The 27014-nt window shown below is 33.1% G+C and overlaps 7 protein-coding genes across 7 annotated transcripts; 4 read left to right on the top strand and 3 right to left on the bottom strand.

Annotated features, from left to right (window-relative positions):
* Positions 1–1879: 1879 nt before the first annotated feature.
* On the top strand, positions 1880–8490 carry LOC105644569 (aldehyde dehydrogenase family 2 member B7, mitochondrial). Its single transcript, XM_012229958.4, has 11 exons — positions 1880–2038; positions 3139–3273; positions 3354–3496; positions 3588–3741; positions 3842–4071; positions 4418–4507; positions 4854–5027; positions 5122–5259; positions 5451–5588; positions 5678–5739; positions 8038–8490. The coding sequence occupies exons 1-11, from the start codon at positions 1963–1965 to the stop codon at positions 8309–8311; spliced, it is 1614 nt and encodes a 537-aa protein (XP_012085348.1). The 5' UTR covers positions 1880–1962; the 3' UTR covers positions 8312–8490.
* Positions 8491–8818: 328 nt separating this feature from the next.
* On the bottom strand, positions 8819–10576 carry LOC105644961 (uncharacterized). Its single transcript, XM_012230468.1, has 2 exons — positions 10503–10576; positions 8819–9599 (listed from the first exon to the last, which is right to left on the bottom strand). Exons 1-2 carry the CDS (start codon positions 10574–10576, stop codon positions 8819–8821), a joined length of 855 nt encoding a protein of 284 aa, XP_012085858.1.
* Positions 10577–10805: 229 nt separating this feature from the next.
* On the bottom strand, positions 10806–12667 carry XTH33 (xyloglucan:xyloglucosyl transferase 33). The gene is made up of 4 exons (XM_012229959.4): positions 12280–12667; positions 12094–12194; positions 11803–12011; positions 10806–11469 (listed from the first exon to the last, which is right to left on the bottom strand). Exons 1-4 carry the CDS (start codon positions 12515–12517, stop codon positions 11082–11084), a joined length of 936 nt encoding a protein of 311 aa, XP_012085349.1. The 5' UTR covers positions 12518–12667; the 3' UTR covers positions 10806–11081.
* Positions 12668–14828: 2161 nt separating this feature from the next.
* PUB19 (ARM repeat superfamily protein) lies at positions 14829–17265 on the top strand. The gene has a single exon (XM_012229961.3). The coding sequence runs from the start codon at positions 14892–14894 to the stop codon at positions 16950–16952; it is 2061 nt and encodes a 686-aa protein (XP_012085351.1). The 5' UTR covers positions 14829–14891; the 3' UTR covers positions 16953–17265.
* On the bottom strand, positions 17204–19843 carry LOC105644962 (putative leucine-rich repeat receptor-like serine/threonine-protein kinase At2g19230). The gene is made up of 8 exons (XM_012230469.4): positions 19009–19843; positions 18865–18915; positions 18661–18774; positions 18459–18572; positions 18124–18342; positions 17922–18037; positions 17582–17842; positions 17204–17489 (listed from the first exon to the last, which is right to left on the bottom strand). The coding sequence occupies exons 1-8, from the start codon at positions 19655–19657 to the stop codon at positions 17277–17279; spliced, it is 1737 nt and encodes a 578-aa protein (XP_012085859.1). The 5' UTR covers positions 19658–19843; the 3' UTR covers positions 17204–17276.
* Positions 19844–20642: 799 nt separating this feature from the next.
* Positions 20643–21525, top strand: LOC105644963 (auxin-induced in root cultures protein 12). Its single transcript, XM_012230470.4, has one exon. The coding sequence runs from the start codon at positions 20780–20782 to the stop codon at positions 21479–21481; it is 702 nt and encodes a 233-aa protein (XP_012085860.1). The 5' UTR covers positions 20643–20779; the 3' UTR covers positions 21482–21525.
* A 2131-nt stretch (positions 21526–23656) lies between these two features.
* Positions 23657–26520, top strand: ENT1 (equilibrative nucleotide transporter 1). The gene is made up of 2 exons (XM_012229962.4): positions 23657–24401; positions 25618–26520. Exons 1-2 carry the CDS (start codon positions 23828–23830, stop codon positions 26346–26348), a joined length of 1305 nt encoding a protein of 434 aa, XP_012085352.1. The 5' UTR covers positions 23657–23827; the 3' UTR covers positions 26349–26520.
* Positions 26521–27014: the final 494 nt, after the last annotated feature.

The following is a 27014-nucleotide window of genomic DNA, read 5'->3' as shown; positions in this document are numbered from 1 at the left end:
TTAGTTTTTAAGTAGATTGACTAAATATAAATAAATTTAATATTTTTTAAAAAATAAATAAGTAATTTACAAGCCATCGCATTATAAAATAACTATCTCTTTAGTTCACCCAAAATTATCGTAATTAAGAATATTCGAACTTAAAAGTCAAAGTTATCACGGATAAGGTTTAACTTTCAAAATTGGAATTACTAGGTCCCATAAATAAAGTCTCACTTTAAAAATAAAAATAAACGTAAAAATAGCTTCTAGACCCCAACGTGTCAAGAAGGTATTGGACAAGCTTGCACACCAAATATACGTAAGGAAACGAAGACGTACCTACAACTACAACTACAAGAAGGAATAAATAAAAATAATAATTATTAAGAACGTAATTATTTATTTCTTGAAGTAAATATATTATTTTTTATAAAATATTGATTGAATATTTAAGTAATAATTATTCTTATAAGATTAATTTAACATAAATAAAAATAAGTTGATAACTTACAACTAGAACCTAATTGTTAAAATAAAGTTGCAATGAATCGCGACTCAACATTGCATATGCTTGTTTTAATGAAATTTATTAAGCTCCTCGTTTGGGGAATATTAATTAATTTAGTTCAATTTAAGTGACCAAGTATCACAACAATTCAATTGAGTTTTCACATTTTTTGATAATATCATTTAATTTGTCTAAGTTAAAATATATTATTGAATAACTTAACAATATTATCTTTAAGTAATTTAAATTATTAAGTGAAACAATCACTGTTGGTCATATATAAAGGATAAAAATAAAAAAAATAAAAATTTATTATTGATGAAATATGCAAATGTGACAGAGAGTAAACTTTTTGCTTGAGATAAACAAATGGTAAATTCTGATTCTATTGGAGCATCTCCAATGCTGTTGTAGATTGTGATTCACTGATGTGTTATGTAGAATAAAATATGTGAACGTTGATTTGTTGAATGTATATTTATGGACATTAAATTTAAAAAGATTTGTCTCATGCACCAGTTTTTAATCGCATTTTATCTTTTTTTTTTCTTCCGAGCCCACAATTCAATATGCAATCGGTTATTATAGAGCGAACCAATGAATGCTAGATAATGTATTTATTTTTTTGACACCTAAGCTTGACATATCTACCAAATGGATATTAACTTTGGATGCCGGATAAATATGGATTATTTTCCTGATATGATAATTAAATAAAAGCAATCCATATTAAGATTAAGATTGAAGATGATCTTATTTCCTTTATTCCAACTAGAAATTCCACCTAATAGATAACTGATTGTGATTCTAAAGATTGATTATTTTATTATCTAATAAACAATTTAATTAACAACTACAATTACAGTATTTTACTGAAAATAATATCAAATTAGAAAAAATGACAGGAAATTGATTCCTGATACAATTAGAAAATATAAAACAGAGTAATGGAAAAAGATAAGAAAATGATATCATGGTCATTACTGCATCATCTCCCATTACTCCATTACCTTAACAACTTTGTCTTTTCTTTAATTTGCCCTTTTTTTTTTTCATATGCTTTCCATTTTTTACCTAGTGGGTTAGTTCATGCGTTTCTGTCTTTTCATCTGCTTCCATCTGATTCTTACTTCTATCTACAGCAAATTACCGTGACTTTATCTATGTTCAAACATATGGAAACAAATAAATAAAAAAATGTTTATTTGGCAATTCGAAGGAATGCCCAGATAAAAAATAATTATAGGGAATTGATAAATATTTAACTTTTTTGACCATTTCCATCATTTTTGGATAATTATTGAAGAAGAAATTGCAAAACCACCCCATGCTGAGTTATTCACTATATGCATAGAAAAATACATATTTTATTATCTATATATAATATGGAAAGTAGAGTCACATAGCACTAAAAAAGAAAACACAGATACGAACAGAGAAAAGATAGAGAGAGAGAGAGAGAGAGAGATTCTATGGCTGGTAGGAGAATATCATGGCTGCTCTCTCGTTCTTTCATTTCTGGTTCTGGTTCTGCTCTGTTTTCACGAGGTATGTCACTTACTAAAGATGCAGTGTGGGAAAAGTAAAAGTTTTCTATTATTTTTCTTGTTTGATTGTTCGTATGATTTGATCATATATTCGCCTTCACCCTTTCATTATTTTATGCCCTGCTGTTTGGTTTCTGAGAAAATATTTGCTAAAAAATGGAGGTAGAAAGTCTACTCCACAGAAAAGGGAGAAAACTAAAACTTTTGTTTATTTTTTCTCTATTTTTCATTTTTTTTTTCCTTTTCTTTTGAAACTGAAGCGATCGATTTTCTTATTATACTAGAGGTAAAGAATGAAACTTTTGATCAATATAAACACAAACAAGCTCTTAATTATTTATTTTTCAGTGATTATTGGTTGGAGGCGTAATATAAACCGCTTCTACATTAAATTCTGAAAAAAAAAGGAAATATATTCCAATTCTACTAACTTTTCAAGAATCTACTGAAGAAAGAATGTAAAACTCAATCTTTATTCATTATTCTAAATGTTTAGATTCAGATAAACTGTCTACTGTTCAGTGTTCAGACCTCATTTCTGGCTTTAAATCAGATTTTAATACCTTTTTTCTCGTAAAAAGAAGAAGAAAAGGTTAATCAAGAAAGAAGTTATCATTCTTTTAAATTTCTCCCAGTTTCTTATCTCTATCATAATTAGCTTCCCACGTTTGAATCGTCGTTTCTTTTTTCTTTTTGTAATTGTGGGACCCACGCTTGCCGTGTTGTGGGCCCTGCCTGTGGAAACTCACCGCCAAACACCCATTATTTTTTGGTTCTATGTGTCATGTGTGTATCGGTTATATGCATAATTTGTACCGATCTTGACAATCCTATATTGCAACTGTTTTATCTTTATTTGTTTGATTTTTAAAATAAAAAATGGGCTAATCTTTTCAAGTCTAAGAGAAGTAATTCTGTGTTGGTTTTTAATATCTTGATATTTGGTTATTTGGTTTTTGTGTTGTTTGGTTTTGACTATAGATTTTGTTATTTCTGTTCAGTCACATTTATTGCTGTATTTGTGTATAGCCTCCACCTCCAGCACATTTGTTATTGTGTATAATGTTATTAAATGTTAAAGAAAAAATACATCTTTTTCAGGGAGTAATTCTAGTCTTGCCAGAGGAATCAGTAGATATAGTACTGCTGCTGCTGTTGAAGAGCCAATAGTTCCATCTGTCTCTGTTAGTCATACTCAACTTTTAATTAATGGGCAGTTTGTCGATGCCGCTTCAGGTGAATTTTTTATTTGATTTTACGTTGTTATTTTCATTTGCCTTGTTAGAGCATTTAATTACTAAATCTTGTGTTTACAGGGAAGACTTTTCCAACATTGGATCCTAGGACAGGTGAAGTGATTGCCCATGTTGCTGAAGGTGATGTTGAAGACATAAATAGAGCAGTGTCTGCTGCTCGCAAGGCATTCGATGAAGGGCCATGGCCAAAGATGACCGCTTATGTATGTTTTACTTGCTGATTTTTTTTTTGTTGTTATTTTGTGCAAAGCTGAAAAGGGCTTTTGGTTTGAGAATTTTCTCCTGTGCAAACAGGAAAGGTCAAGAATAATGTTGCGATTCGCTGATTTGCTTGAAATGCATAATGATGAAATTGCTGCACTTGAGACTTGGGATAATGGGAAACCGTATGAACAGGCTGCTAAAGCTGAAATACCTATGGTTGCACGCCTATTTCGATACTATGCTGGTGGGTAAAATGAATGGAGCACAGCAATGTTGCTGATTTTAGAATTTATATAGCTTGAATATTCTTTATTGACTGTGCTATTTATATGGACATTTCTCAGGTTGGGCAGATAAGATCCACGGTCTTACAGTTCCAGCTGATGGGCAGCATCATGTGCAAACATTGCACGAACCGATTGGTGTTGCAGGTCAGATTATTCCATGGAATTTCCCTCTTCTGATGTATGCTTGGAAAGTTGGACCGGCATTGGCATGTGGCAATACGGTTGTTATTAAGACAGCAGAGCAGACACCATTGTCCGCTTTTTATGTATCTAAGCTATTTCATGAGGTAGCTTTTATAAATTGTTTTAGTGTGTATAACTAAAAATTTTATTGTGTTAATTCGAAGTGTTCTAGCATTTACAAATAACTTTAAGTGAAATTTGTGACTTAAACAACTACATCAATGCATCACACATATGCGTATCTCTCTAAAGAATATTTAGTATCTGCCTTATCCTTGTTAGATTAATTTTTTGTAGATATAGTTTCCGTGTGCTTCAATAGTAGTTTCTGTAAAATTATCACAAGTTAAATATCTAGTTTCTTGAAAAATTTTTGATATAGTTATGTTTCTTTTTCTTTTTCTTTTTTTTTTTTCATGCCTTGTCCTGATTAGATAATCTTTGTGACAGGCTGGACTTCCAGAAGGTGTTTTGAATGTGGTTTCTGGTTTTGGCCCAACTGCTGGTGCTGCTCTTGCGAGCCATATGAATGTGGATAAGGTATTTGCAACTTTATACATCCATACTTTAATAATGTGAGAGCCAATTATGCACCTTAATTGGAAGACTTATTGCTTCTGTGACATAATGTAGCACAAGTTCCGATAAATCCTCAGAAATGATAATCAAATATCAATCCTGATATGTTCTTAATTAAATGAATTGCTGGATTTACTACAAAGAGAGATAAGTCCTCTCTAAAAATTCAGCATTGCTTACGAACAATTGCTCTGTATTCTGTGATTTTGAAATATGAACTGTTGAAGTAATGCTAATTTAGAAGAACTATGTACTTTTAAACTGATAATATTTGCATATTTCATAATTGCCTGCAAAATCTGTGCAGCTTGCTTTCACCGGATCAACAGATACAGGAAAAGTTGTTCTTGAGTTAGCAGCAAGAAGCAATCTTAAGCCAGTAACTTTGGAACTTGGAGGGAAATCGCCTTTTATTGTTTGCGAGGATGCTGATGTTGACCAGGCTGTTGAGCTTGCTCACTTTGCTTTATTCTTTAATCAGGCATGTACAAGAAGATATTTCCAACATACCTGGTAGCTTGCGTGAAAGTAAAAACTGCAATTTTTACTGATTATGTTTCTTATGAAATTTGCAGGGTCAATGCTGCTGTGCTGGTTCCCGCACATATGTTCATGAGCGTATATATGATGAATTCATAGAAAAAGCAAAGGCAAGGGCTATAAAACGGGTTGTTGGTGATCCTTTCAGAGGAGGTATTGAACAAGGTCCTCAGGTATGTCAGCAAAGTTTGTCCTTCAAGAAAAATTACTTTAAGGCTGTTATTTCAGTATTGAAGAAGATATGCTGCCTTCACATACATTTTTGCATGTGTAGACAAAACTTGAAAAGAAAAAGTCAAAATTTCAAAAATTTGAAAGTCACTCTACTAATTGGTGATTAACGTGCCCTACTTGAATGGAACAGGTTGATTCAGAACAATTTGAGAAGATACTAAGGTACATAAGGTCTGGCATTGAAAGTGGAGCTACACTTGAAGCTGGAGGAGATAGATTTGGTACCAAGGGCTATTATATCCAGCCCACAGTTTTCTCAAATGTTAAGGTATATATGTTGTTTAATTGTCAACCATTTTACAGAAAATATTGAAATATGATTATGAAGCTAACCAACACCGTAATTTCCTATTCTAGGATGATATGCTTATAGCGAAAGATGAGATATTCGGTCCAGTGCAGTCCATCTTGAAATTCAAGTAAGCAATATATACTTTCTTTTCTTTTTTTTTTTCTTTTTTTTTTTTTATCTTTATGGATTTGATTTGCATTGAAGTTGAAACAGTTTTTTTCTGAAAAAATAATACTTTAAAATGTTGGAAAAAACAGTTTGCCAATAGGGAAAATTATTATTTAGTCCCTCAGGTTTTACATAATTATCCAACTAATCTCAAGTTTTGCGCAAATATCTAACTAGTCCCTCAGGTTTAACTCCGTCTAATTAAAAGGTCCTTCCGTCCGAAAAGTTGATTTTTTTCCGTTAATTGAAGACTAAAAGACTAAAACACCCCTACCTAGCTAACGTGGACCAGTATGAAGCGATAATGATATGCCTAGTTTGTTTCCCTTTTGTTCCTTCCATGCCATAATGATATACCTAGTTTATCTTTTGCACAGATAACCTTGCATTAAATATTAATATTCATATTCAAAGTTATGAAATTATAATAATATAGGTGGCAATAATAATTACTTTTTTTATCTATAAATAACTATTGTTTTAGAGCTGGTGTTTTCTCCGCAAATATCTTTTTTTTTTTTAGAATATTAATGAGTGATTAATTTTTTTTTCAATTTTATCCTTATTTATATTAAATTTAATAATTATTTTTATAATTTTTCAAAATCATATAACATCTCCTCTCTTACTTAAGGTTACTTACTTTCAAAAAAAAAAAAAAAAAAAAGTTACTTAATAAAATTAATTAATATTTTGTTATAATTTATAAGAATAAATTTACTTACTTAATTACCATAAAAACATTAAAAGTATTTATGAATAGATGGAATACTTTGTTTTTTTTTTTTTTTTAGATTTTATCAATGATAATAGTAATGTTTCTTGATAAAATTTGCATATTAAATATTAATAAAATAGAAAATTATTTTTATTACTTTTTTTCTAAAAAAGAAACTATGATGATAATTTGGGGTAAAAAGAAAAATGAGGTATTTACTTTTTTGAAGAGGTATTTACTTTCATAATTCACTTAAATTTAATAATATTTAATTAGAACATCAAATTAATTTTTTTATCCTTTTTTTAATACTGTCTTTGTTCCATAATACTTGTCAGATTTGAGAAAATAGTTTGTTCTAAAATATTTGTCTAATTTGGTCTAAAATACTTGTTATATTTGCGGTTTTAAGGAGTAATAAATATTTTTTTCATATTTACCCTTTGTGTATGATTAATAATTATTACTTCAATTTAATGATTTTCTTAGAGATTAATATTAAATTAAGGGTAATATTGTCAAAATTTATTCAATAATTTATTATAATTTATACAAATTTAATAATTTTTTTAAAAGACATGAAATTCTAAATGTGACGAATATTATAGAATGAAGATAGTAATATTTTAGAGACATAATTATATTTAATGGTTTTCGATTTGCAAATATTCATAATCTAAAACTAAACCGTATCATATTTACCCTTTGTGTATGATTAATAATTATTACTTCAATTTAATGATTTTCTTAGAGATTAATATTAAATTAAGGGTAATATTGTCAAAATTTATTCAATAATTTATTATAATTTATACAAATTTAATAATTTTTTTAAAAGACATAAAATTCTAAATGTGACGAATATTATAGAATGAAGATAGTAATATTTTAGAGACATAATTATATTTAATGGTTTTCGATTTGCAAATATTCATAATCTAAAACTAAACCGTACATTTAAGAGAGAAAAATGATTATGTCTCCATCGACTTTATATGAAACTCTTCAATTTTCATTTTTAAATTTAGCGAAGGCTAATTTTCCTACTCGTGTAATTAAGCTTAGTTTATACAATTCTACATGCGCATAAAATTATAGGGAAAATTATTATTTAGTCCCTCAGGTTTTAGTTTATACAATTTCCTCCCTTATCGCTTCATACTGGTCCACTTCAGCTAGGGAGAGGTATTTTAGTCTTTTAGTCTTCAATTAACGGAAAAAAAACAACTTTTCGAACGGAAGGACCTTTTAATTAGACGGAGTTAAACCTGAGGGACGAGTTAGATATTTACGCAAAACTTGAGATTAGTTGGATAATTATGTAAAACCTGAGGGACTAAATAATAATTTTCCCTTTGCCAATATTGTGTAACTGTTTTGAAGCAAATGAACTTTATATAAAAAAAATTCATGTTTACAAAAAGGCTTCCCTGGTGGATGAGGCTCTTTGCTTTGTTGGGTTCAAACCAAGGTCATTTATCAAAATGCAGTCTTGCCAATGGATTTAGAAGTGTATATTAATGTTCGAAAATTTTGCAGGGATCTTGGAGAAGTGATACACAGGGCGAATAGCACTCGCTACGGGCTGGCTGCGGGAGTGTTTACACAGAACATAGACACAGCTAACATCCTGACTCGTGCCTTGCGAGTTGGAACAGTATGGATTAATTGCTTTGATGTGTTCGACGCTGCGATTCCTTTTGGTGGATATAAGATGAGTGGACATGGAAGAGAGAAGGGTATTTACAGTCTTAGCAATTACTTGCAAGTGAAGGCAGTGGTTACTCCTTTGAAAAATCCAGCATGGCTATAAACTATATAGTACATACCTCCAAATTGAGTCCACACTTCAGGTTTTTTTATTGCCATGTAACTGAAAATAAAAGGGTAGACTGATAAAATATAAGACCTCCATTGATGGGGGGTATTGATCTTGATAGTGAAGGAGGAGGTGAAGATGATGAAGATAAAAAGGTCTGTTTGTTGAGGACATTTGAGGCTTTTGTCTTTTCTTGTATTTATATCTGGTCGAATTAATTTGTCAGTGATACGTTGCTATTTCTCTTCTGTGATGGTGTTTGACTTGAATCATAAATTGGGCCAATTTAGGTTGAGGTGGGCCGTGGGGGTTTGGTCTCATGTGACGGGCTTCAATAAGAAGTCGGGCAAACTTAGGTTTGGCATAGAGTTTGTTTGGGCGTCAAAATTAACTAATAAAGGAGTCAAAAAAGGTTCACTGAGAAATCTTCTTTAAAATGAAGCAAAGATCCTTTTATTTTTTTTTTTTGGAGGAAGAAGAGCTTAAGTTCATTAAGAAGAATCAGAAATGACGATATTGAATAAAATCAGGGATCATGTCCCACACACAGAAACTAGCAAAATAACAAGCTGCTCGTGCCAGAGAGTGAGCAGGTTGATTTGCATGTCTCTTTACCCAAGCTATAGAAATATCACTTGATTGAGAAATGAAGTGTTTAATGTCTCCAAGAACCAGGCTCCAATCAGAATAATCAAGACTGCCCCCCTGAACTGCATTAACAAGCTGGAGACAGTCTGTTTCTATAATTGTTAGTCCCAAATGGAGAGAGCGTAGCCAAGAAAGTACTTCTCTCATAGCAATAGTTTCAGCTACTCTTGGGGAACATAAACCAGAACTATAACCTGAAACTGCCTTGATAAAACTCCCTCTATGATCTCTAATGACTGCACCATAAGAGAATTTATTATCAAGGGTATAAATGGTCGCATCAACGTTGCACTTGACAGCTCCTTCCGGCGGTGCAATCCATCGGGGCAATATCTGGCCCAACACGGTGTGACGACTAGAACTCCGAACCTGGTGCGAAAGCCAGTCTCGTAAACCACAAGCAGCTGCAGTAACCACAGAGTATGGTGAAGCAATCTGTTGCTGCCAAACTAACTTGTTCCTTGCGAACCATATCTGATACAAAAGCATAGCAAAGCTTGGAATCCGAGATGCTGGTAAAGTTGAAAGCACATGGACCAAGAACTCTCCAAAAGAAGACACAGGTGCCGCAGAAAAATCATAACCATCAAAAGCCCAAACCAGAGTTACCGATGGGCAAAGAAACAGCGTATATCTAATAAATAAATTGTAAATAAATTAAATAAATTGAAAATAACCATCAAGCAAAGATTATGCTTGCATCATGGTTTTGAAAATAAATTGAATAATTTTGCTGTTAGTAGTTATAATCTAATTATAAATGCATATCTAATAATCGAGTTTTGCCTTTCTCGATATTCAAGAATAAATAAATAAAATTTAGTGATATATTCTTTTTATCCACAAATTTGACTTCTTTTTATTTTCAAGTTGTCTTATTCATTTATAAATAAACTATAAGTTCATTTGCAGTTTTATTTTCGAGATGTCATATTCATTTATAAATAAAATATAAGTTCGTTTGCAAATAAATTTTACATATGTAGTATATTCAACTTAAAATATGTAATTTGATTTTAAAATATTTTTTAAAATTAATTTAAAATTGAAAATTAGAAGTGAGTGAATATTTTAACGCGGGAGAGTTAGGAGACTAGGAAATTGATGGCTTAAGAGTCGAAATTAGTGAGTTAGAAGAATAGAGACTTGGATCAATGATGGTGAGTTTAGAAGACACCTTTAAATATTCAAAGATAGAGTGAGATATCAGGAAAAAAGATTTGCAATTAATTGTAACATTTAGTGACTATATCTCATTGAATGTCATATCACAAATAGGTCCTTGGGCTTATGCCAAATTACCAATAGGACCCTCATTCAAATATAATCTATTGATATCCATATATTACCATGTTATCATATTTGATCAAATTACTCTTTATTTTATTATAATTTAAGAGAATTAATTGCTCCCGAATTTCGGCTTAAAAACCGTAAAATAGAGCAGTAAACATGGCAGAAGCCACTTGCCAATGCCAGGTAAATGAAAATCCAGGTAGTTTATAAGTTGATGGCTGTGGAATGTGCATTGTACTACTTCATTAATGCATTAATGGCCATTATTTCAATTTTCAGCTGTCTCTGCTCACCTTGTTTCATTGCATCCCTCATATTACAGCTGTCTATCTACATATTTCTGCTCATTGAAGTTGAAGCTATCTATCTCTGCTGAGCATAGTTTACACTTCTTGATGTACAACTTGGAGAATTGCCCTTAAAGTTTACCTTCTCATTTGCCAATCAGACACTCTTTTAAAAGGACATAAGGAGTATAACTGAGGGACTTTGAAAGAAATAGTTAAATATACAAAATTAAAATAACTTATTAACACAATGGAAGAAGCATCAAATAAACAACTTAATTCCATTTGAATAAAAATATAACTTAATCAGTAATTACATCTCTCCATTTCAATCAATAGATTCCCAAATCTCCAACTCTAACCACATAATATATATTTTTTTTTTTAAATTAAGGTTCCATTTTATCTCTGGTACTGTTGAATCTGCTTTCTGCAAAGATGCTCTGTTCTGTATTTAGTTTCCATATAATCAGGTAAAAAAATAATAGTAGTAAAATTTTTAAAAAATTTAGAAATGAAGTTTTAAATAGCATTTATTTGCACTCAGGTGGCATGACCTTGAATCTAGGTTTGTCATTACAGTAAGAGTAGAACATGAGCTTCCTTCTTGCCCAATCCATTGCCACATTTTGATCTTTTGATAAAGCAGCAAATTCTTGCCCATCTACAGGGTCTAAACTTGAAGTGCCAGTCTTAGAACATGAAGGTGATGGAGTGTATAAGCAACCAGTCATTTCCATTTCTGCAAATGAAACAACAAATGGTGCATATTGATAATTAACTGGGTATTTTCCTCCATGAGTTGCCCATTGTGAACCATCCCAAATTGTTGCATATAGTGACATTGGCTTTGATGGGTATATGGATGGATAGGCATTGTTGTGGACAAACTCTCTTACTGGTACATTGTCCACCAGAAACCTGCAAATTATTATAGTTTCATTAATACAGGATAAATACTTAATTTGAACCTTAGATGTTTTTAAGATGTCTAATTAGATCTAAGATTAAATTTAGGATAAATTTAAGATAAAAAATTCAAATTTTGGGTTAATTTAGCCTGATTTTTGGCAAAAGACAATAAAAAGAACCATCTTTTTTCATTTTTTAAATGAAAGAAACTAAAAAACTCAATTGTGGGTTTCAGTAAATCTGCAGTTATTTCCAGGATTTTTATGTTGCAAGTTTAGAGCCTTAACTTAGCAGAAAAAATAAAGAAAGTTCCAATTTTGATTGGATTAATTAGTAGCTTACACTATATGGTGATTGTTCCAGATGATGCTGTAATGGTGGTAGTCTTCTGTTGGATCAAACCAGAAATAGAATTTCTCTTCTCTTCCTGTGCTTACACTTCCATTTGCATAGATGTTTGTTTGGAGGACCCAATTGTTTCTCTTGTCATGACCAAGAAGTTCAATGTCAATCTCATCATGGTTGTGAGGGTTTGTATCTGCATTAGACATCTGCAAAATTTTTCCATTAAAGCTCACATCTAAATCAAAGAAGCCATTGATATGCAAGCTTAAATACATAGAAAGAGCTTACATAGAAGGCTACAACAACTCCAGAGGATTGACCAGCAGGCAACTTTATTGCAGCACTAAAAAACCCATAATAATATTTGTTCTTTGAGGCCAAACCAGAACCTGAGAAATAAAAACCCAGAAAGAATATATCAGAATGAACTCAAGGAAACATAAACTTCTAAACTTTCCAAACCTCATTTTCTACCTGAAGATTTATCAAGAGCAAGATTTGCATACGACCCATTATTGAGCAACTTAACATTTGAACCTCCAAAAAATGTGGAGAACCCTTGACTAACTGAAACATGGGAGAAGAGATCAGTGAAGTGAGTAACATTAGGAGGTGTGTATTGCATATGATGCCTGCTGTGTGAAGAAACTCCTAATGTCAAGCACAAGAGTAAAAGAAGACCCAAATGGGTGCTTTCTGGCAAAGGTGACATCTTTCTACTAGGATTTGATGGGGGAAATGTATTGGTCAGATTGGTTATATATAATGGTAGAAATAGTGCACAATCTTTGCTTAGTTGTTAACTAGCTGGCTGCCTCTTCCTAGTATCTCCTGTTGGTGGTTGTTTTGGATCTTAAAGACAATTATGCAGTGGTCATATGGTGATGGCTTTAGGACTTATAGCAGAGCTCATGGGGCTGCATTAAAGTTAGGACCATGATTTGGACATTTTCATAAAAGGTTTTTCCATTTGTATATAATAAATTCTCTTTTAAAAGTTAATTTCCATATTATTCTTTCTATTTTTTACAGGGTTAGATCGACAAAATTAGTTATTTTTATAGTTGTTATCTATTTCAATAGCATTTAGGCTATATTCGACACTAACTTTTTAAGTAGAACGATACTTAAAAAATTATTCAATAACACAGCGTTTGAACAAGCTCTTAGAGGTTAAAATAACGTTTTGTAAAAAGTTTAACTCACGGAACGTTTTAACATTTATGAAAAACTATTCAAACAATTAACACTTACCAAAACAATTAATTTTACGGTAACTGTTAGCTGTTTGTACATTAGAAAAATACACATTAAGTATTAAATTAGCAGCTTATGGAGTCATTTTACATAAAAATGTGATGGGATTTCTCATCTATACAAAGGACAATTGGATATTTCCATTTTTACGAGGAATGGTCCAAAAAATCCCCTGATGGGCCAAAACAAGGACATTTTGTTCTTCGCTTGTAATGGGTATAAAGTTTCACACGCAAGACGGGCAGGCAGTATTGACATTTCTATTCCCTTATGTCATTTTCTTAAGTCCTTTTATTTAATTGGACATTTTATTTACCACCTCCTTTTCTTTCTCTTTCAGCTATAAGAATCACTAAAAATGGATTGCATGATTTCGAATGCCTTAAGCAAAAGTAAACCCTCCAATTAAAAATTATTACTTTCTATTTTCAAAAAAAAAAAAAATTTACTTTCTTTAGTTAAAAACTTAAAATCCTATCATTAAATTTAAAACCTAGTTTCGAATAATTTGAAATTTTTAAAATGATAGTTTGACAATAAGAAAGACTTTATTTTCAAACTATTAAGAAGGGATTAAACTTGGATTTTATTGTTAATTAATACATAAATGTAAACATATACAATAATATAGTTTCAAATCAAATAATCAATACATCATCTAATTGATTGGACAAATGAGAGAAATGTTACATGAAATTGATTAGACATTTATATTTTAATTTAGACATATCTAATTTCTTTAATGGTGTCAAAATGATTCGCCAGAACCATATTAGCTGGCACTTTATATGCTTAGGATTTGACAATTAACAAATAAAATTTAAATGATAGAGATTGCATTAAAAAGGCCTTTGTACGTAGCTATGATCATCCGAGTTATGGCTGCAATTTTCCCTACTATTTGTCCATTTTTGACCTTCTATTTCAACAGCAATTTGCAATTTGCAAGACAAAACAACAAAAATTAAATTACGTTTGGAATATATAGCGGTTGAGATCGCTAATCTTAACCAGCTTGGTATATTGGATTATGAATGACATTAGCTTATACGACAGTTATAGCTAATTTCCTCAAGCATTGCTGATGTGGGTGTATTTGGCATTTTCATGTATTAGTTTCTGATCAAAATATATTATTATTTTTAATAATATTATTTGGAACTGTTTAAAAAATGTAATTATAATATAAAAAAATTAAACCAAAACCAAAAGTCATCGAGATTTACATTTTCTTTTTATTTTTTTTGTTTTTTAAAGAAGGATTATCTAATCATCATATGAACATACATGCACAATTAGAATTTTTTTTTTTTCAAAAAAAAAAAAGATTTAACATCAATAATAGTTTATCAAATATTCAATAATCCATTCTAAATAATTAATATTTAATAATAAAATAATTAACGGACCTAAAAATAAAGAAATAAATATAGGTAGCTTCCTTCCCATAACTCTATGATTGATCTCTCTCTCCCTATATGTCGGCAACCTTTCTTCACGTACCTTCACTTTCACGAGATCTTCCCATAATTCTTGGCCACGTGTCACACTCTGATCCAATCCAATTACGAAATTCGAAACTCTCTACGAACCCGCCCTGTGCATATCCCCTACATCCCATCTGTTTATCTACACGTGTCTACTTAGATCACCGTTCGGTGCGTCAACATCACATAATCTGCTGACACGCGTCCATCGCTAGATCCAAGATCCAATACCTATATATACGAACCAACCGCCATTGACAAATTCAAAACCAACAAAAACAAAATCCAAATACGAACGAACTCCCAAAACCCAACTTTCCATCTGTCTTCTTTATTTGTTCGATGATCCGAAGTTATAATGGGTCGGGTCGCCGGATTCTTACGTTCCCGGCCGTGCATCCCTGCGATGGTATAGACCTAACAACACTGCTTTCCTCATTAACCAATCTAGCACTCGACATTTGCGAGTACAAGTCCAAATCGTTCTCTACCAATGCACGAAACGCGCGTGAAATGTTTCGCCAAGTCAGCAACGTTCTCGTCTTCCTGGAGGAAATCCGGATCGCTTTTGGTTTCAATATATCAGAATCGATCGTTCTCAGCTTGTCGGAAATCCATTTGACGTTACAGAAGGTTCGTTTCTTACTGGAAGATTGCACCAAGGAAGGTGCTCGTTTATGGATGTTAATGAAATCGGAGCGAGTGGCGAACCAATTTTGGGTACTTATACGGTCCATCGCTGCGGGTCTGGATGTGTTGCCATTTGAGTCGCTTGATTTACCTGGAGAAGTAAAGGAGTTGATAGAGTTAGTAGCAAAGCAAGCGCGCAAATCAGGATTTGAAGTTGACCCGGATGATAAACGGGTAACGAATGATGTATTCTTGATCTTGAATCAGTTCGAAAACGGTCTCGTTCCTGACAAGAACGACATAAAACGGGTTCTGGATTACATTGGGGTCGAAAAATGGAGTGATTGCGATAAAGAGGTCAAGTTCTTGGATTCAGAGATTGAATTCGAGTATTCAAATCCAGAGAAGAGAAGAGAATTGGAGTTCTTAAGTAGTTTAATGGGTTTCATGTGCTATGCAAGATGTTTATTTTTCAATTCCATCGATTCCAAAATAACCCTACAAAGTCAAGATAGTAAATGCAGCGGCGAATTACTTAACTACCTCAACAGTGATGATTTGAAATGCCCAATATCGCTTGAGATCATGAAAGATCCAGTCACGATAGAGACAGGGCATACTTATGATCGATCTTCAATATTGAAGTGGTTCAGGTCAGGAAACCATACATGTCCTAAAACAGGTAAGAGACTTGAAACCGTAGAGTTAACCCCTAATTTATTGCTTAAAGGGCTGATTCAAACTTATTGTATCCAAAATGGGATCCAATCTGTTGAATCTAATCGCAAGAACCGTGACATTACAAGAACGGTTCTTGCAGGAAGTCTTGCAGCACAAGAAGCTATGAAAATGGTAGCTAAGATTCTTGCTGATAGGCTCGAAAATGGAGATAGTAAAGAGAAGAGTAAAGCATGTTATGAGATTCGGCTTCTTAGTAAAGCAAGCATTTTTAATAGGTCTTGCTTGGTTGAAACTGGTGTGATCTCATCTTTATTGAAGTTGTTATTGTCTGAAGATTGTTTGTGTCAAGAAAATGCTATGGCAGGTTTATTGAATCTTTCAAAGCATCCGAAAAGTAAAGCTTTGATTGTTGAGACTGAGGGATTAGAGTTGATTGTATATGTTTTAAAGAAAGGGTTAGGTATGGATTCTAGGCAACATGCTGCTGCTACATTGTTTTATCTTGCTTCGATAGAGGAGTATAGGAAATTAATTGGGGAGAGTACTGAAGCTATACCGGCTTTAGTACAGTTAATCAGTGAAGGAAATGATCGCGCTAAAAAGAATGCATTGGTTGCTATTTATGGATTGCTTACACATTCTGAGAATCATCTTAGGGTTATTGCAGCTGGAGCAGTTCCTTTGCTTCTTACTCTTTTGAAATGTTGTGAAAGAGAAGTGCTGGTTACGGATTCTTTAGCAGTTTTAGCTAGTCTAGCAGAGAAAACTGATGGGGCTAAAGCCATTCTGCAATCTGGTGCCTTACCTCAAATTTTGAAGATTTTGGATTCCTCAACTTCAAGGGCAACAAAAGAGCAATGTGTGAGTTTGTTGCTTGCTTCATCCATCAACGGTGGTGCTGATGTGGTTGCTTTTTTGGTCAAGAGCTCTTCTGTTATGAGATCATTATATTTTCAATTGAGTGAAGGCACTTCTCGAGCAAGCAAGAAAGCAAGTTCCCTCATTAGGATTCTCCAGGAATTCTATGAGAGGAGCTCCTCTAGCTCAAGAAAACCAGTTCTCCCTCGAGAACAATTTATTCATGTGTGGTAACCCAAATTTTTCAGGGCATTCCACGCATTATTCCTTTTTTGTTTTTTTCTTGCAGGAATCTCTCTCCACGTAAATACACATAATTGTGGGTAGATGACTTCTTGCTTGCTTTTGTGTTTGGTTTTAGGATGTTAGCTCAGTTTTTTCAAGAGCTAATATTTTCATTGGCTTCCGTTTTTTATTATGAAGCTTTGTACAAACATATGATCCTTTTTTTTTTTTAATTTCCTGATTCGTAACAATAAATACTGTATTACTTTGTTGTAAAAATCATTCATCAGAAGATGCAATAAAAATGCGATGTTATCTTCCATTTTTTGTTGCTCAACCATATGTGATTGATTTCATTCTCATAGAGATATGAAGTGCTTTCTCTACTCTTAGTACCACTTGCTCCATTGATGGCCTTTCTTGCTTAGTGCCTGTACATGACAAGGCTAATTTGAGTACCAGATCGAATGCTTCAACTGAGAACTCTCCATTAAGCTTAGGATCAGCAAATTCTGTTATATTGCCACCTCTTGAAAGAAATTTTGCCTGAGAAATTGAGGTATGCAACATCAGCAGAGAATCAGAAGTGTTAAAAGTTCTACTTCTGGTGATATAGGAAGGAGATTTTGCCTATTTACCATTTTGTTTAGTTGCATTGGTCTATTACAATTCAGATTGATCACTCTTTGCCCTGAAATTAGTTGTAGCAGCACGATCCCAAAGCTGTAAACATCGCCCTTTGCATTTACACGGTGATTTCTTCGGTATTCAGGATCAACATAACCAAATGTACCTCTAACTTCAGAACTCACATAAGATTGACCTAAATCCATAACTTTGGATAATCCGAAGTCTGCAAGTTTTGCTTGAAATTCGGCATTGATAAGAATGTTGGTGGGCTGCCAAGACAACAAATATGATAATAAAATCAAAGAAAAAGAAATATTGACAGGAGACTTCTACAATGAATGGACATACCTTGATATCGCGGTGAACAATACAGCCTTCTGGATAACTATGCAGAAACCAAACACCTCTAGCACTATCAATTGCAATCTCAAGCCGTTGAATCCAGGAAAGAACTCTATTTTTACCTATTGTTTTTCGAATTTGTCAATTCTCCATAAATAATAAGGAAAATATTGCAACTGCGCAAGAGTGGGAAATGAAAAGTACCTACCATATAACCACTCTGATAGATTACCATTGCTGCAAAGCTCATAGACTAAAAAATATTCATCTTTGTACTCGCAAAAGCCAACCAAAGCTACAAGGTTAGGATGTCTGATATGAGACAGGCTGGTAACTTCACGAACAAATGTCTCTACATGGCCGTCATTGAGTATGTGCTTCACTGCAACATGTTGCCCATTATGCAGTATCCCTTTGTACACTTTTCCTGTGCAATGCTATAAAATCAAATTTTCTGGTATAAGGAATTCCCAAATTCATCATACAGGCTGCTCGTTTGTGCTCAATGAAGAGATTCGTAAATGTGAATTTCAAGCTTCTTACCTGCTATGCCTTGCCCTATGAAGTTTTTTTCACTGAGGTAGTCTGTTGCCAAGTAAATTTCTTTAGGTGATAACTTCAGATCATCTGACTTCTCAGAATATGACTCATATGATCCTATCCAGTAAAATGGGGGGAAAAATTTTGAGCAATTAAGCTATACATAACTGTAATCGATAATTAAATATTAATCAGCAATAAGTACCATTTCCAGTTAACAGTTTTTCTTGAGCCTTTCTTCTATAAAAGATCCATACTGATACTGCAATAACTACTATTGCCAAAAGTCCCACTAATCCAATGAGTAAAATCAAATTTCCTGTTATAATTAAGAAATTCAAATATATTATAATTAAATACTCATATAAATCAAATGGGGAAAGCAGTAGCCTTTATCAGCGAAACTCACTTGACTTTTGCCTGGTGTCACCATTCCTATCCATGCCCGCGTGTATATTCCCTGGGAGAAAGAAACTATTCAGATCTAAAACAAAAAAGTGAATCAAAATCCGAAAAAGGAAAAATGCAAATGTCTAAAACATATTATAATTACATGAAGAAAGACAATCATAAATTGCTTGAACCCTTTTTCTATCATCAATGAAGTTGCTGGTTAATGCTACGAGAATAGCAAATCTACAAGTGTTGGGATCAGAATTGAAGTTTGATGATTCACCAATCTCCTCCCATCTTCTCAAACAAGCATTGCAATTCTGCAAGTCATCCCTTTTGTTATCTAAACCCGAAAATGCACAATCTTTTTCTAAATTATTCACTCTATTTCTAAGCATATTATCAACATCTGCCTTGGTATAGCTAGAGCAGCCACCATCACCACCTCCACCAGTTTGGTTCTCAATGCCACAGCCCAAAACATCGTTATAAATAGGCTTCATTGAAATTAAGCAATTCTCCTGTTCTGTAGAATTTAAGTAAATTTGGCCAGTTTTATTGGCTCTTTTCCCCAATGCATACAAATACTCATCAAAAACAGCTCCACAACAACTGTTGTTGATTAAGCCACCCCAGTTGTTGTTTGGTTCACAATTTGAGGTTTCTATAGTTGAAGAGAGTTTAATATCAAGAATGCAATTATTATTAGAAGTTTGTGAAGAAACAAAACATGGGGCTGTAGTGATCATAAAAATAAGATTGATGATAAAGGAGAGTAGTTCTTGGTATTTCAAGATTTGTTTAGCCATGTAAAAGGGGGTTCTATATTTGAGGTACTTTCGGCTTAAAGATGAATAAAATGGGCTACAAATACAATGAGAATGCACATACTTGTTTACTCTTTCAACTCAACATGATTGATTTGCTGTTGATCTTATTAAAAACAAACAAATTTAATATTTAATCTAAAAGATTTTTAAAAAGGTGTTAAAAAATGGAACTTGGGTCCTTAGGATCTATAACTTCACAATAGAATCTAGAAGAATGTTGGGACTATGGAGATGGGTTACATTAAGGAGCATAAGTTAATGCACAAGAGACACAGTCGTAGACACATACAATTGAATTTAACAATTTAATATGCATGTTTAGAAGAGAGGCCTTTTTGTAGTCACCAAAAGAAGACATATGCCAAAAAAGAAGAAAAAGAATAAGACATCTGCATAAGCAAATGGGTGTGAGTTGGTGTAAAATACTTTTCTCCTTTATTTATTTATTTAATCATTTTGTTGTGGAAGAGAAGTTGTTTTTGCCACATGGGGTAGCATTATTTCCACCCCCACCTGATTTAATTTTAAAAGCTGATTATGCCAAGTGTAGGCATATGATATAAAATTAGTTATTGTTCGATAAATTCACCATATATTGTAATCTATAAAGAAAGGTACTCGTCGATAATATTGAGGTTGGGAAGTGGTGGACAAGCAAATAAGACCAATAGGAAGGTTAACAACTTAGAATTTGCAGCCTTAGTTTATTGGTATGTAACTTTAGGCTTTGGCATCATGGCAAAAGAGACCTCGCTCGCCTTCAATTTGGGCCTTGGAGCCAGAATTCTTTATTCCAAACGGGACCGATTCACTGGGCCAAGCTATAGTTTGAAACTTACGATTATGGACCGGTAAATGTCAGCAGTTAGCTGTAGCATCTTAGGCCGACAATAAATTTCTATATTTTTTATAAATCAATTCGAAAAATAACAAAATCAGAATCATACAATGCTGAAATTGAAAATATCGAACCTGTTTGGCAACTTATGTCTCTCAGTTCCTCGATGATGGCAATGCCAATAGTCTTTTCTACGAGATTTCCACAAGCTTTCTTCCTTCATAAAAACACATTCCTTTTCCTTCTCCATTGCAATACAAGCAATGGCTGCTTCTAATAGCTTCAAATTTCAGTTTCTGTTGATTGCCTTTTGGTTATGTATAGCTCTGTTAATCTCTCCTTCAAATTCGCTCAAATGCACTTCACAAAAATTTAGAAAAAACATTGTATTTTCAAATTGCACCGATCTTCCTGTACTAAATTCCTTTCTACACTTCACTTACAATTCTTCCAATTCCTCTCTTTCCATCGCCTTCATCGCCACTCCGCCCAAACCAGAAGGCTGGGTCTCGTGGGCGATTAATCCGACAGAGGAATGTATGATTGGATCTCAGGCTCTGATAGCATTCAAATCCGACGGTTCAGATTCAGTTACCGTCAACACTTACAACATTAGTAGCTTCAATCCGCCTGTAGTGTCAAAGCTATCGTTTGATGTGTGGGATTTGAGCGCGGAATCTGACGGCGAAAATTTTACGATATTTGCGACGGTGAAGGTGGTGACAAGTGCGGGGAGGGTGAATCAGGTTTGGCAGGTGGGAGGAGCTGTTAGTAATGGTTTTCCGCAGATACATGCAATGGACGATGCTAATATGAACTCTAAGGGAGTTCTGGAGCTTGCGGCGCCTCCTACTGCGCCAAGTGAAAAGTCTGGATGCATGTGTATTGCTTATTCTAATATTGGAAAGTGGAATTTGGTTTTGGTTTCCTTATTTATTTTGATAGCTAGTGTTCTTGTAGTTTGAGAATTTTAAAAAAATAAATAAATAAATATATGTTTTTTTTTTTTTTTTCTGCCATTTGCTTGGATGTGTTCTTTTAATAATTAATTTTTTGAATAAATATATATAGGTAATGAAGGGCTTGAAATTTTTTTAAACTTTGCTCTTTTTGAATTTGATTTATTAAATATATGAATATGTATTTTTTTTTTTTTACAGTTTGATATTATACATTAACTTATTTTGTTATTTGCCATGTGTTTTGTCATTTTTCAACCTTCTTTGATTATACAAATAAAAGAAAATGCAATTTTCAAAAAAAAAAAAAAAAAAAAAAGAAATGCAAGTATGATGACTTTTGAAAATTTAACCATATTCATTATATACCATGAAATATTGATATAGATATTATATATTAATAAATAGATATCATTAAATATGATTTTTAAATTTTATTATATTTTGATTACATCAATTATTCATTAACTTTATATAAAAAATAATATTTATTTAACCGTTAATATGGGGACACTGTGTTTACCTTATTTTCAATGTGAATTCATGCTTTAATAATATATACAATTTAAATAATATTATATGAAAATTATAATCAATATTTAATATTAAAATAAAAAATAAATGAGTATAAAAAAGAGTAACCAACGAACAATAGCAACGTGAAACGCACCGTATAAAGAAAATCTTATAAATGAATGCAAATTATTAGTTAGTCAATTTTTTGATATTTCTGTTGCTTGGACTCAAGGCAAGCAAATAAATTTACTCATTCACTTCTACAAAAAGTTTATTTATATACTATAGCTTTCACCTTTGGGATTGGTATAAAAGTTACTGCTTAGTGTGTTACTGACTAATTAATTAATAAAGCTCCAATCCTTTTTCAAAATAAAAATTTATATTGCTGATTTTTTTCTTAAAAAAAAACTCAATAATTCATTAATAATGAATATAAGTCAAATACATCATAATAATATCCCAACAGAAATAAGAAATATAAATATAGAAAATTAAAATCTTCTGTTTGGAAATATTTTTTATCTTTGTAAAAAAGATTAATCTTCCGCGTAAAAAACGAGTCTATTTTCAAACAAGACAACAAAAGAAATCTTCCGCAATATTGCTCTGAATATTATTTTTTTAGAAACTTGTTACAATTGATATCTGCAAAAAAATTTAATATAATAAAATTTAATGGAAGAACAGATCGCACTACCAAGTTCCATTGGTAAAATAAATTTACCCGAATTTGAAGATCTGAAGTCTCTAATCACAAGCAACTAACAATCCATTTTGTATTTCAAATTGCCAGAAAAATAAATCTAAATAAAAACTCCTCAATAATGAGAAACAACTCCATGAAAGGAGAGAAATAAATAACCCTAATAAGAGGTATCAAAAACACTCAATCTAAGAGGTTAAATTCAAATTTTGTTCCAAACGATCGTAGATTTGAAAATTATTAAAAAGAAAATTAAGTAAAATAAAAAAAACGACAGTAAAGGATGAAAAGAAACCACTGCTGACCAAAGAAGACAGTCAATGGTAGTTTAGAAATAAAATCTAGAAGGACGCAAGAAAAGAGAGCCAGAGAGAGACGGCTAGAACTTATAATTTGAAAATTTTAAATATTTTAAATAAGATAAGTCTAATTAAAAAAGGAAAGATTTAATATTTAGGAAATTGTATAATTCGGAAACTAAAAATTGAGGGTATAATATTTAAAGTAACAAAATTTGAAAATGAATTTATGTAATTCAATAAATTCTCATAAAATGCTTTCCACATAGGTGCGTGAATCACATGTTCCTAAGGGGAAGAAACTTGATTCTATAGAATTTAGTTTGGTTTGAAATTTAATGGACCTAAAAATATAGGTTCAAGTTTAACTCAAGCTTAATTTTAGCTTGATTTGAAATTCGAATAATTTAAAATAATATTATATATATATATATATATATATATATATATAAATTTGATAAGATTCGATGAATTTTTGAGCCGAATATTATTAAATCCAAGCTTAATTCAAGCTGAATTTTTTCAAATTTCTTTTCGAATCGGATCGAATGGCTTATGAGCCGGCTGAGCTGATTTTTACACTTCTTAATGAGACCATCCAAAAATTAGAATAGAACGACAGGGGGGCCCATTATAAGGTTCCTGTAAGTTAATAGTTAATACGCAAACAAAAGGATCGCCGTTTAATAAAATATCTTCGACGTCTCCGCCAACCAACGACTATGAACTGATCCCCTTCTAATCATAGAAAAAGAGATTCCAACAAATTATCCGATCAACAATCCAAAAACCCAATCCCAAATCCAAAAACCGAGCCCTGTCAATTCCGTCATGGGTGTCGCCGATGGACCCACCGACGCTGTACCCGACTCCGAAACCTCTCTTTTACTACCCATCACCACAACCACCACCTCCGCGACAGTCACTGTGTCTAGTTCCGTCATCCTTGAAAATGCCCCAAAAGACACTTTCCACTTAGCCTACATAATCTACTTCACTCTCGGCCTCGGCTTTCTTCTCCCATGGAATGCCTTCATCACCGCCGTCGATTACTTCTCCTACATCTATCCCGGTGTCTCCGTTGACCGCATATTCGCCGTCGCTTATATGTTGGTGGGTCTCTGTTGCCTGTTGGTGATAGTCTTTTATGCGCATGTATCTGATGCTTATGTTAGGATAAATGCGGGTCTCGCCCTTTTTGTGCTGGCGCTGTTGGTTGTCCCGGTTATGGACGCGGTTTATATAAAGGGTCGAATCGGGTTGTATGATGGCTTTGATGTTAGTATCGGTGCGGTAGCGCTTTCCGGTATGGCGGATGCGTTGGTCCAAGGTGGGCTTATTGGGGCTGCTGGGGAGTTGCCGGAGAGGTATATGCAGGCTGTTGTTGCTGGCACTGCTGGTTCGGGTAATTAATTTTTACTTATATACCACTATTTTATTACTTTAATTAGATACTTTGGTTATATTTGATTTTATGTGGCATCATCTTCAAATAGACTACATTTTGTTAAAAGTTCAGTTATTGTATAATCTTGGTATTGAAGTAATGAAGTCGATTTGATTTTGATGGAGTTATGGCATTTGGGTCTTGTTTCCTTTTTTGTTTTTTTTCCGGTAGCTGTTATCAAACGGCCGAAGTTGAATTTTTTAATCTTTTGTTTAGTTTAGGTAATGAGTTTGAAGAAAATTAGAAAAGTCATCGCCTTACTCAGTGTTAAAATGCAAATTCGGATCTATTAGCAAATATCATAACAGGAACCCCTTTTAGATTCCATCTAGTTTGCTTATAAGTCAATTTTAACTTTGGTTTATTGGCTTCATATATCACGAGCGGAGTAACCGACCAGCAACTTTAGTGGTTGACTAACTTTAGGAACTTTACCTAGGATAACAATAGCTTAAGCAAAGTCTAAATGGAGCCAACCACAAGGGGAAGCAGCTATCGGGTGGGTGCTCTCCAAATTCTCAAGCTTAAATTTTTTCGATCAAAGCATAAGATAATTTTTTTTTTCTTTGCAAACTCTTTACTCCTGATGTGAATTGGGATGTCGACTTTGTACGGAAATGGAAACTGACCCGTGAAACCAGCAATACCAAGAAAAAACTCTAAACTGAAACCATAGAGCTATTCATTTTTTAGCTGCTTGTGCACTGAAAATTATCGAGAGTTGGATGTCCTAGCCAAGCAATTTAAGAACCATAGAAAATTCTCCCATTGTAGCTTAGAACACTGCAAGAGCTTGTTAAATCTTCAAGTGTACTTATGGTTTGGGAGGAGGTTTGTTGGATTGGTGGTTGAGGTCTTAAGTCTTGACCCATATTACTTCCCATCTCTATCATAAAAAAGTCATCTTCATCTACCATTTCATTTTAGTCCATGAAAGAAAGTTGTAATGCTAGAATAGCTGTAAGGAATACGAGAAAAGCTTGATATCAGTTAAATTGCATGCAGAAAATTGATAGTTACCAAATCTACTAGTTGTTTGTGGTGCTCACTGTTCATGCTCCTAATTTTTTGCTTCTATAATTGAGGTGTAATGTTTGTATTGATTAATTATGCAAGCTGACTACACAAGATTTCTTGAGGGCAAAAATTTGAACTTTCAAGCTATTGAATGCAGGGGTCCTTGTTTCATTTCTAAGAATCATCACCAAAGCTTTATATTCTCAAGATGGACATGGCCTTAGAAAAAGTGCAAATCTTTATTTTGCTGTTGGAATTGTGGTTATGGCCATATGTATTGTATTTTACAATGTGGCACATCACCTTCCAGTTATTAAGTACTATACTGATTTGAAAAATCAGGCTGTCAATGAGGAAAAGAAGGAGAAAGGGCCTCTAACTGGGGCTCAGTGGAGATCAGCCCTGTGGGAGATTGTCGGCAGTGTCAAATGGTACGGGATTGGAATCCTGCTCATATATCTTGTGACTTTGTCGATATTCCCAGGTTATATAACGGAGGATGTGCATTCTGCAACTCTCAAGGACTGGTATGCGATCCTTCTCATCGCAGGCTACAACGTGTTTGATCTGATCGGCAAGTCTTTGACTGCAGTCTATCTGCTGGAAGATGCAAAGCTTGCCATTGGCAGTTGTTTTGCAAGATTGCTCTTTTTCCCTCTCTTTTTAGGTTGCTTGCATGGCCCTAAATTCTTCCGAACAGAGATCCCGGTAACAATCTTGACTTGTCTTTTGGGTCTTACTAATGGCTACTTGACAAGCGTTTTGATGATTTTGGCCCCAAAAGCTGTCCCAATACAGCATGCAGAGACTGCTGGGATTGTTATTGTTTTATTCTTAGTTCTTGGTCTGGCTGTTGGCTCCATTGTAAGTTGGTTTTGGGTCATCTGATATCATATCCAAATGGGAATTTGTATGAAATTGTAATTGTTGAACAGCAGTCTCTCTCAGTCGGTAAAACTTTGTAAACTTAGTTTTAATTTAACTTGTGCTAATGAATTTTAATGTAACCTGTTCTAACGGATAATTGTAATTGAATTGACCTTATTCTTTTCTTTAATTACTTATTAGTGCCTCTATAGTTGTTTAGGTTGTTTCTTAGACTAAACTGGAAGTGACTTCCATTAGTATCCTTGACTTGCGGGTGCATGACTAATAACGAAGCTTCACTTTGACCGCAGACCTTTTGCTTGAAGTCTTGAAAGAGTGAATTACCAACAAACCCTTGTCTTATGCCTCGACTCAATCTGCTCCATTAGACTAGACCCAAAAAAGGAATTTAAAAAAAAAAAAAAAATTAAAGTCCAGTAACTTGCCAAAGAGTGAGTTTCTATCGTGTACCAAACAGGACATAACGGCATGATCTGCACGCAAGCATTCAGCTCAATATATCGTGTCGTTTCACGCCGAATTTTACAACCTTTTGCAATTTGGTCTCAACTTGATTTTGTTTTTGTGGATTTTACCTTATTTTTAACCTTTTGTTGCAATATCATCCTCAATTGAAATTGCTGCTTTTAGTAGCCCCACGCATAATCTCGGATTATCTACACTCAA

This window comes from Jatropha curcas, chromosome 3 (genome assembly GCF_041381405.1).
Source record: "Jatropha curcas cultivar XTBG-Jc1 chromosome 3, XTBG_Jcur_1.0, whole genome shotgun sequence".
Classification (NCBI taxonomy): domain Eukaryota; kingdom Viridiplantae; phylum Streptophyta; class Magnoliopsida; order Malpighiales; family Euphorbiaceae; genus Jatropha; species Jatropha curcas.
Note: the sequence above shows the minus strand (reverse complement) of the source record. Positions and strands in the feature narration are given on the sequence as shown.

Excerpts from the sequence above, each read along its gene's own strand:
- LOC105644569 (XM_012229958.4), top strand. The coding sequence starts at position 1,963 with ATGGCTGGTAGGAGAATATCATGGCTGCTCTCTCGTTCTTTCATTTCT. Across the intron at positions 5,028-5,121 it reads TTGCTTTATTCTTTAATCAG|GGTCAATGCTGCTGTGCTGG; the intron begins GCATGTACAAGA and ends TGAAATTTGCAG. Across the intron at positions 5,260-5,450 it reads GTATTGAACAAGGTCCTCAG|GTTGATTCAGAACAATTTGA; the intron begins GTATGTCAGCAA and ends TGAATGGAACAG.
- LOC105644961 (XM_012230468.1), bottom strand. The coding sequence starts at position 10,576 with ATGAGGGATGCAATGAAACAAGGTGAGCAGAGACAGCTGAAAATTGAA. Across the intron at positions 9,600-10,502 it reads GCCATTAATGCATTAATGAA|ATATACGCTGTTTCTTTGCC; the intron begins GTAGTACAATGC and ends TTTATTTATTAG.
- XTH33 (XM_012229959.4), bottom strand. The coding sequence starts at position 12,517 with ATGTCACCTTTGCCAGAAAGCACCCATTTGGGTCTTCTTTTACTCTTG. Across the intron at positions 12,195-12,279 it reads TGCTCTTGATAAATCTTCAG|GTTCTGGTTTGGCCTCAAAG; the intron begins GTAGAAAATGAG and ends TTTATTTCTCAG. Across the intron at positions 12,012-12,093 it reads GAGTTGTTGTAGCCTTCTAT|ATGTCTAATGCAGATACAAA; the intron begins GTAAGCTCTTTC and ends AAAATTTTGCAG.
- PUB19 (XM_012229961.3), top strand. The coding sequence starts at position 14,892 with ATGATCCGAAGTTATAATGGGTCGGGTCGCCGGATTCTTACGTTCCCG.
- LOC105644962 (XM_012230469.4), bottom strand. The coding sequence starts at position 19,657 with ATGGCTAAACAAATCTTGAAATACCAAGAACTACTCTCCTTTATCATC. Across the intron at positions 18,916-19,008 it reads TTATGATTGTCTTTCTTCAT|GGAATATACACGCGGGCATG; the intron begins GTAATTATAATA and ends TCTTTCTCCCAG. Across the intron at positions 18,775-18,864 it reads TGACACCAGGCAAAAGTCAA|GAAATTTGATTTTACTCATT; the intron begins GTGAGTTTCGCT and ends TAATTATAACAG.
- LOC105644963 (XM_012230470.4), top strand. The coding sequence starts at position 20,780 with ATGGCTGCTTCTAATAGCTTCAAATTTCAGTTTCTGTTGATTGCCTTT.
- ENT1 (XM_012229962.4), top strand. The coding sequence starts at position 23,828 with ATGGGTGTCGCCGATGGACCCACCGACGCTGTACCCGACTCCGAAACC. Across the intron at positions 24,402-25,617 it reads TGCTGGCACTGCTGGTTCGG|GGGTCCTTGTTTCATTTCTA; the intron begins GTAATTAATTTT and ends TATTGAATGCAG.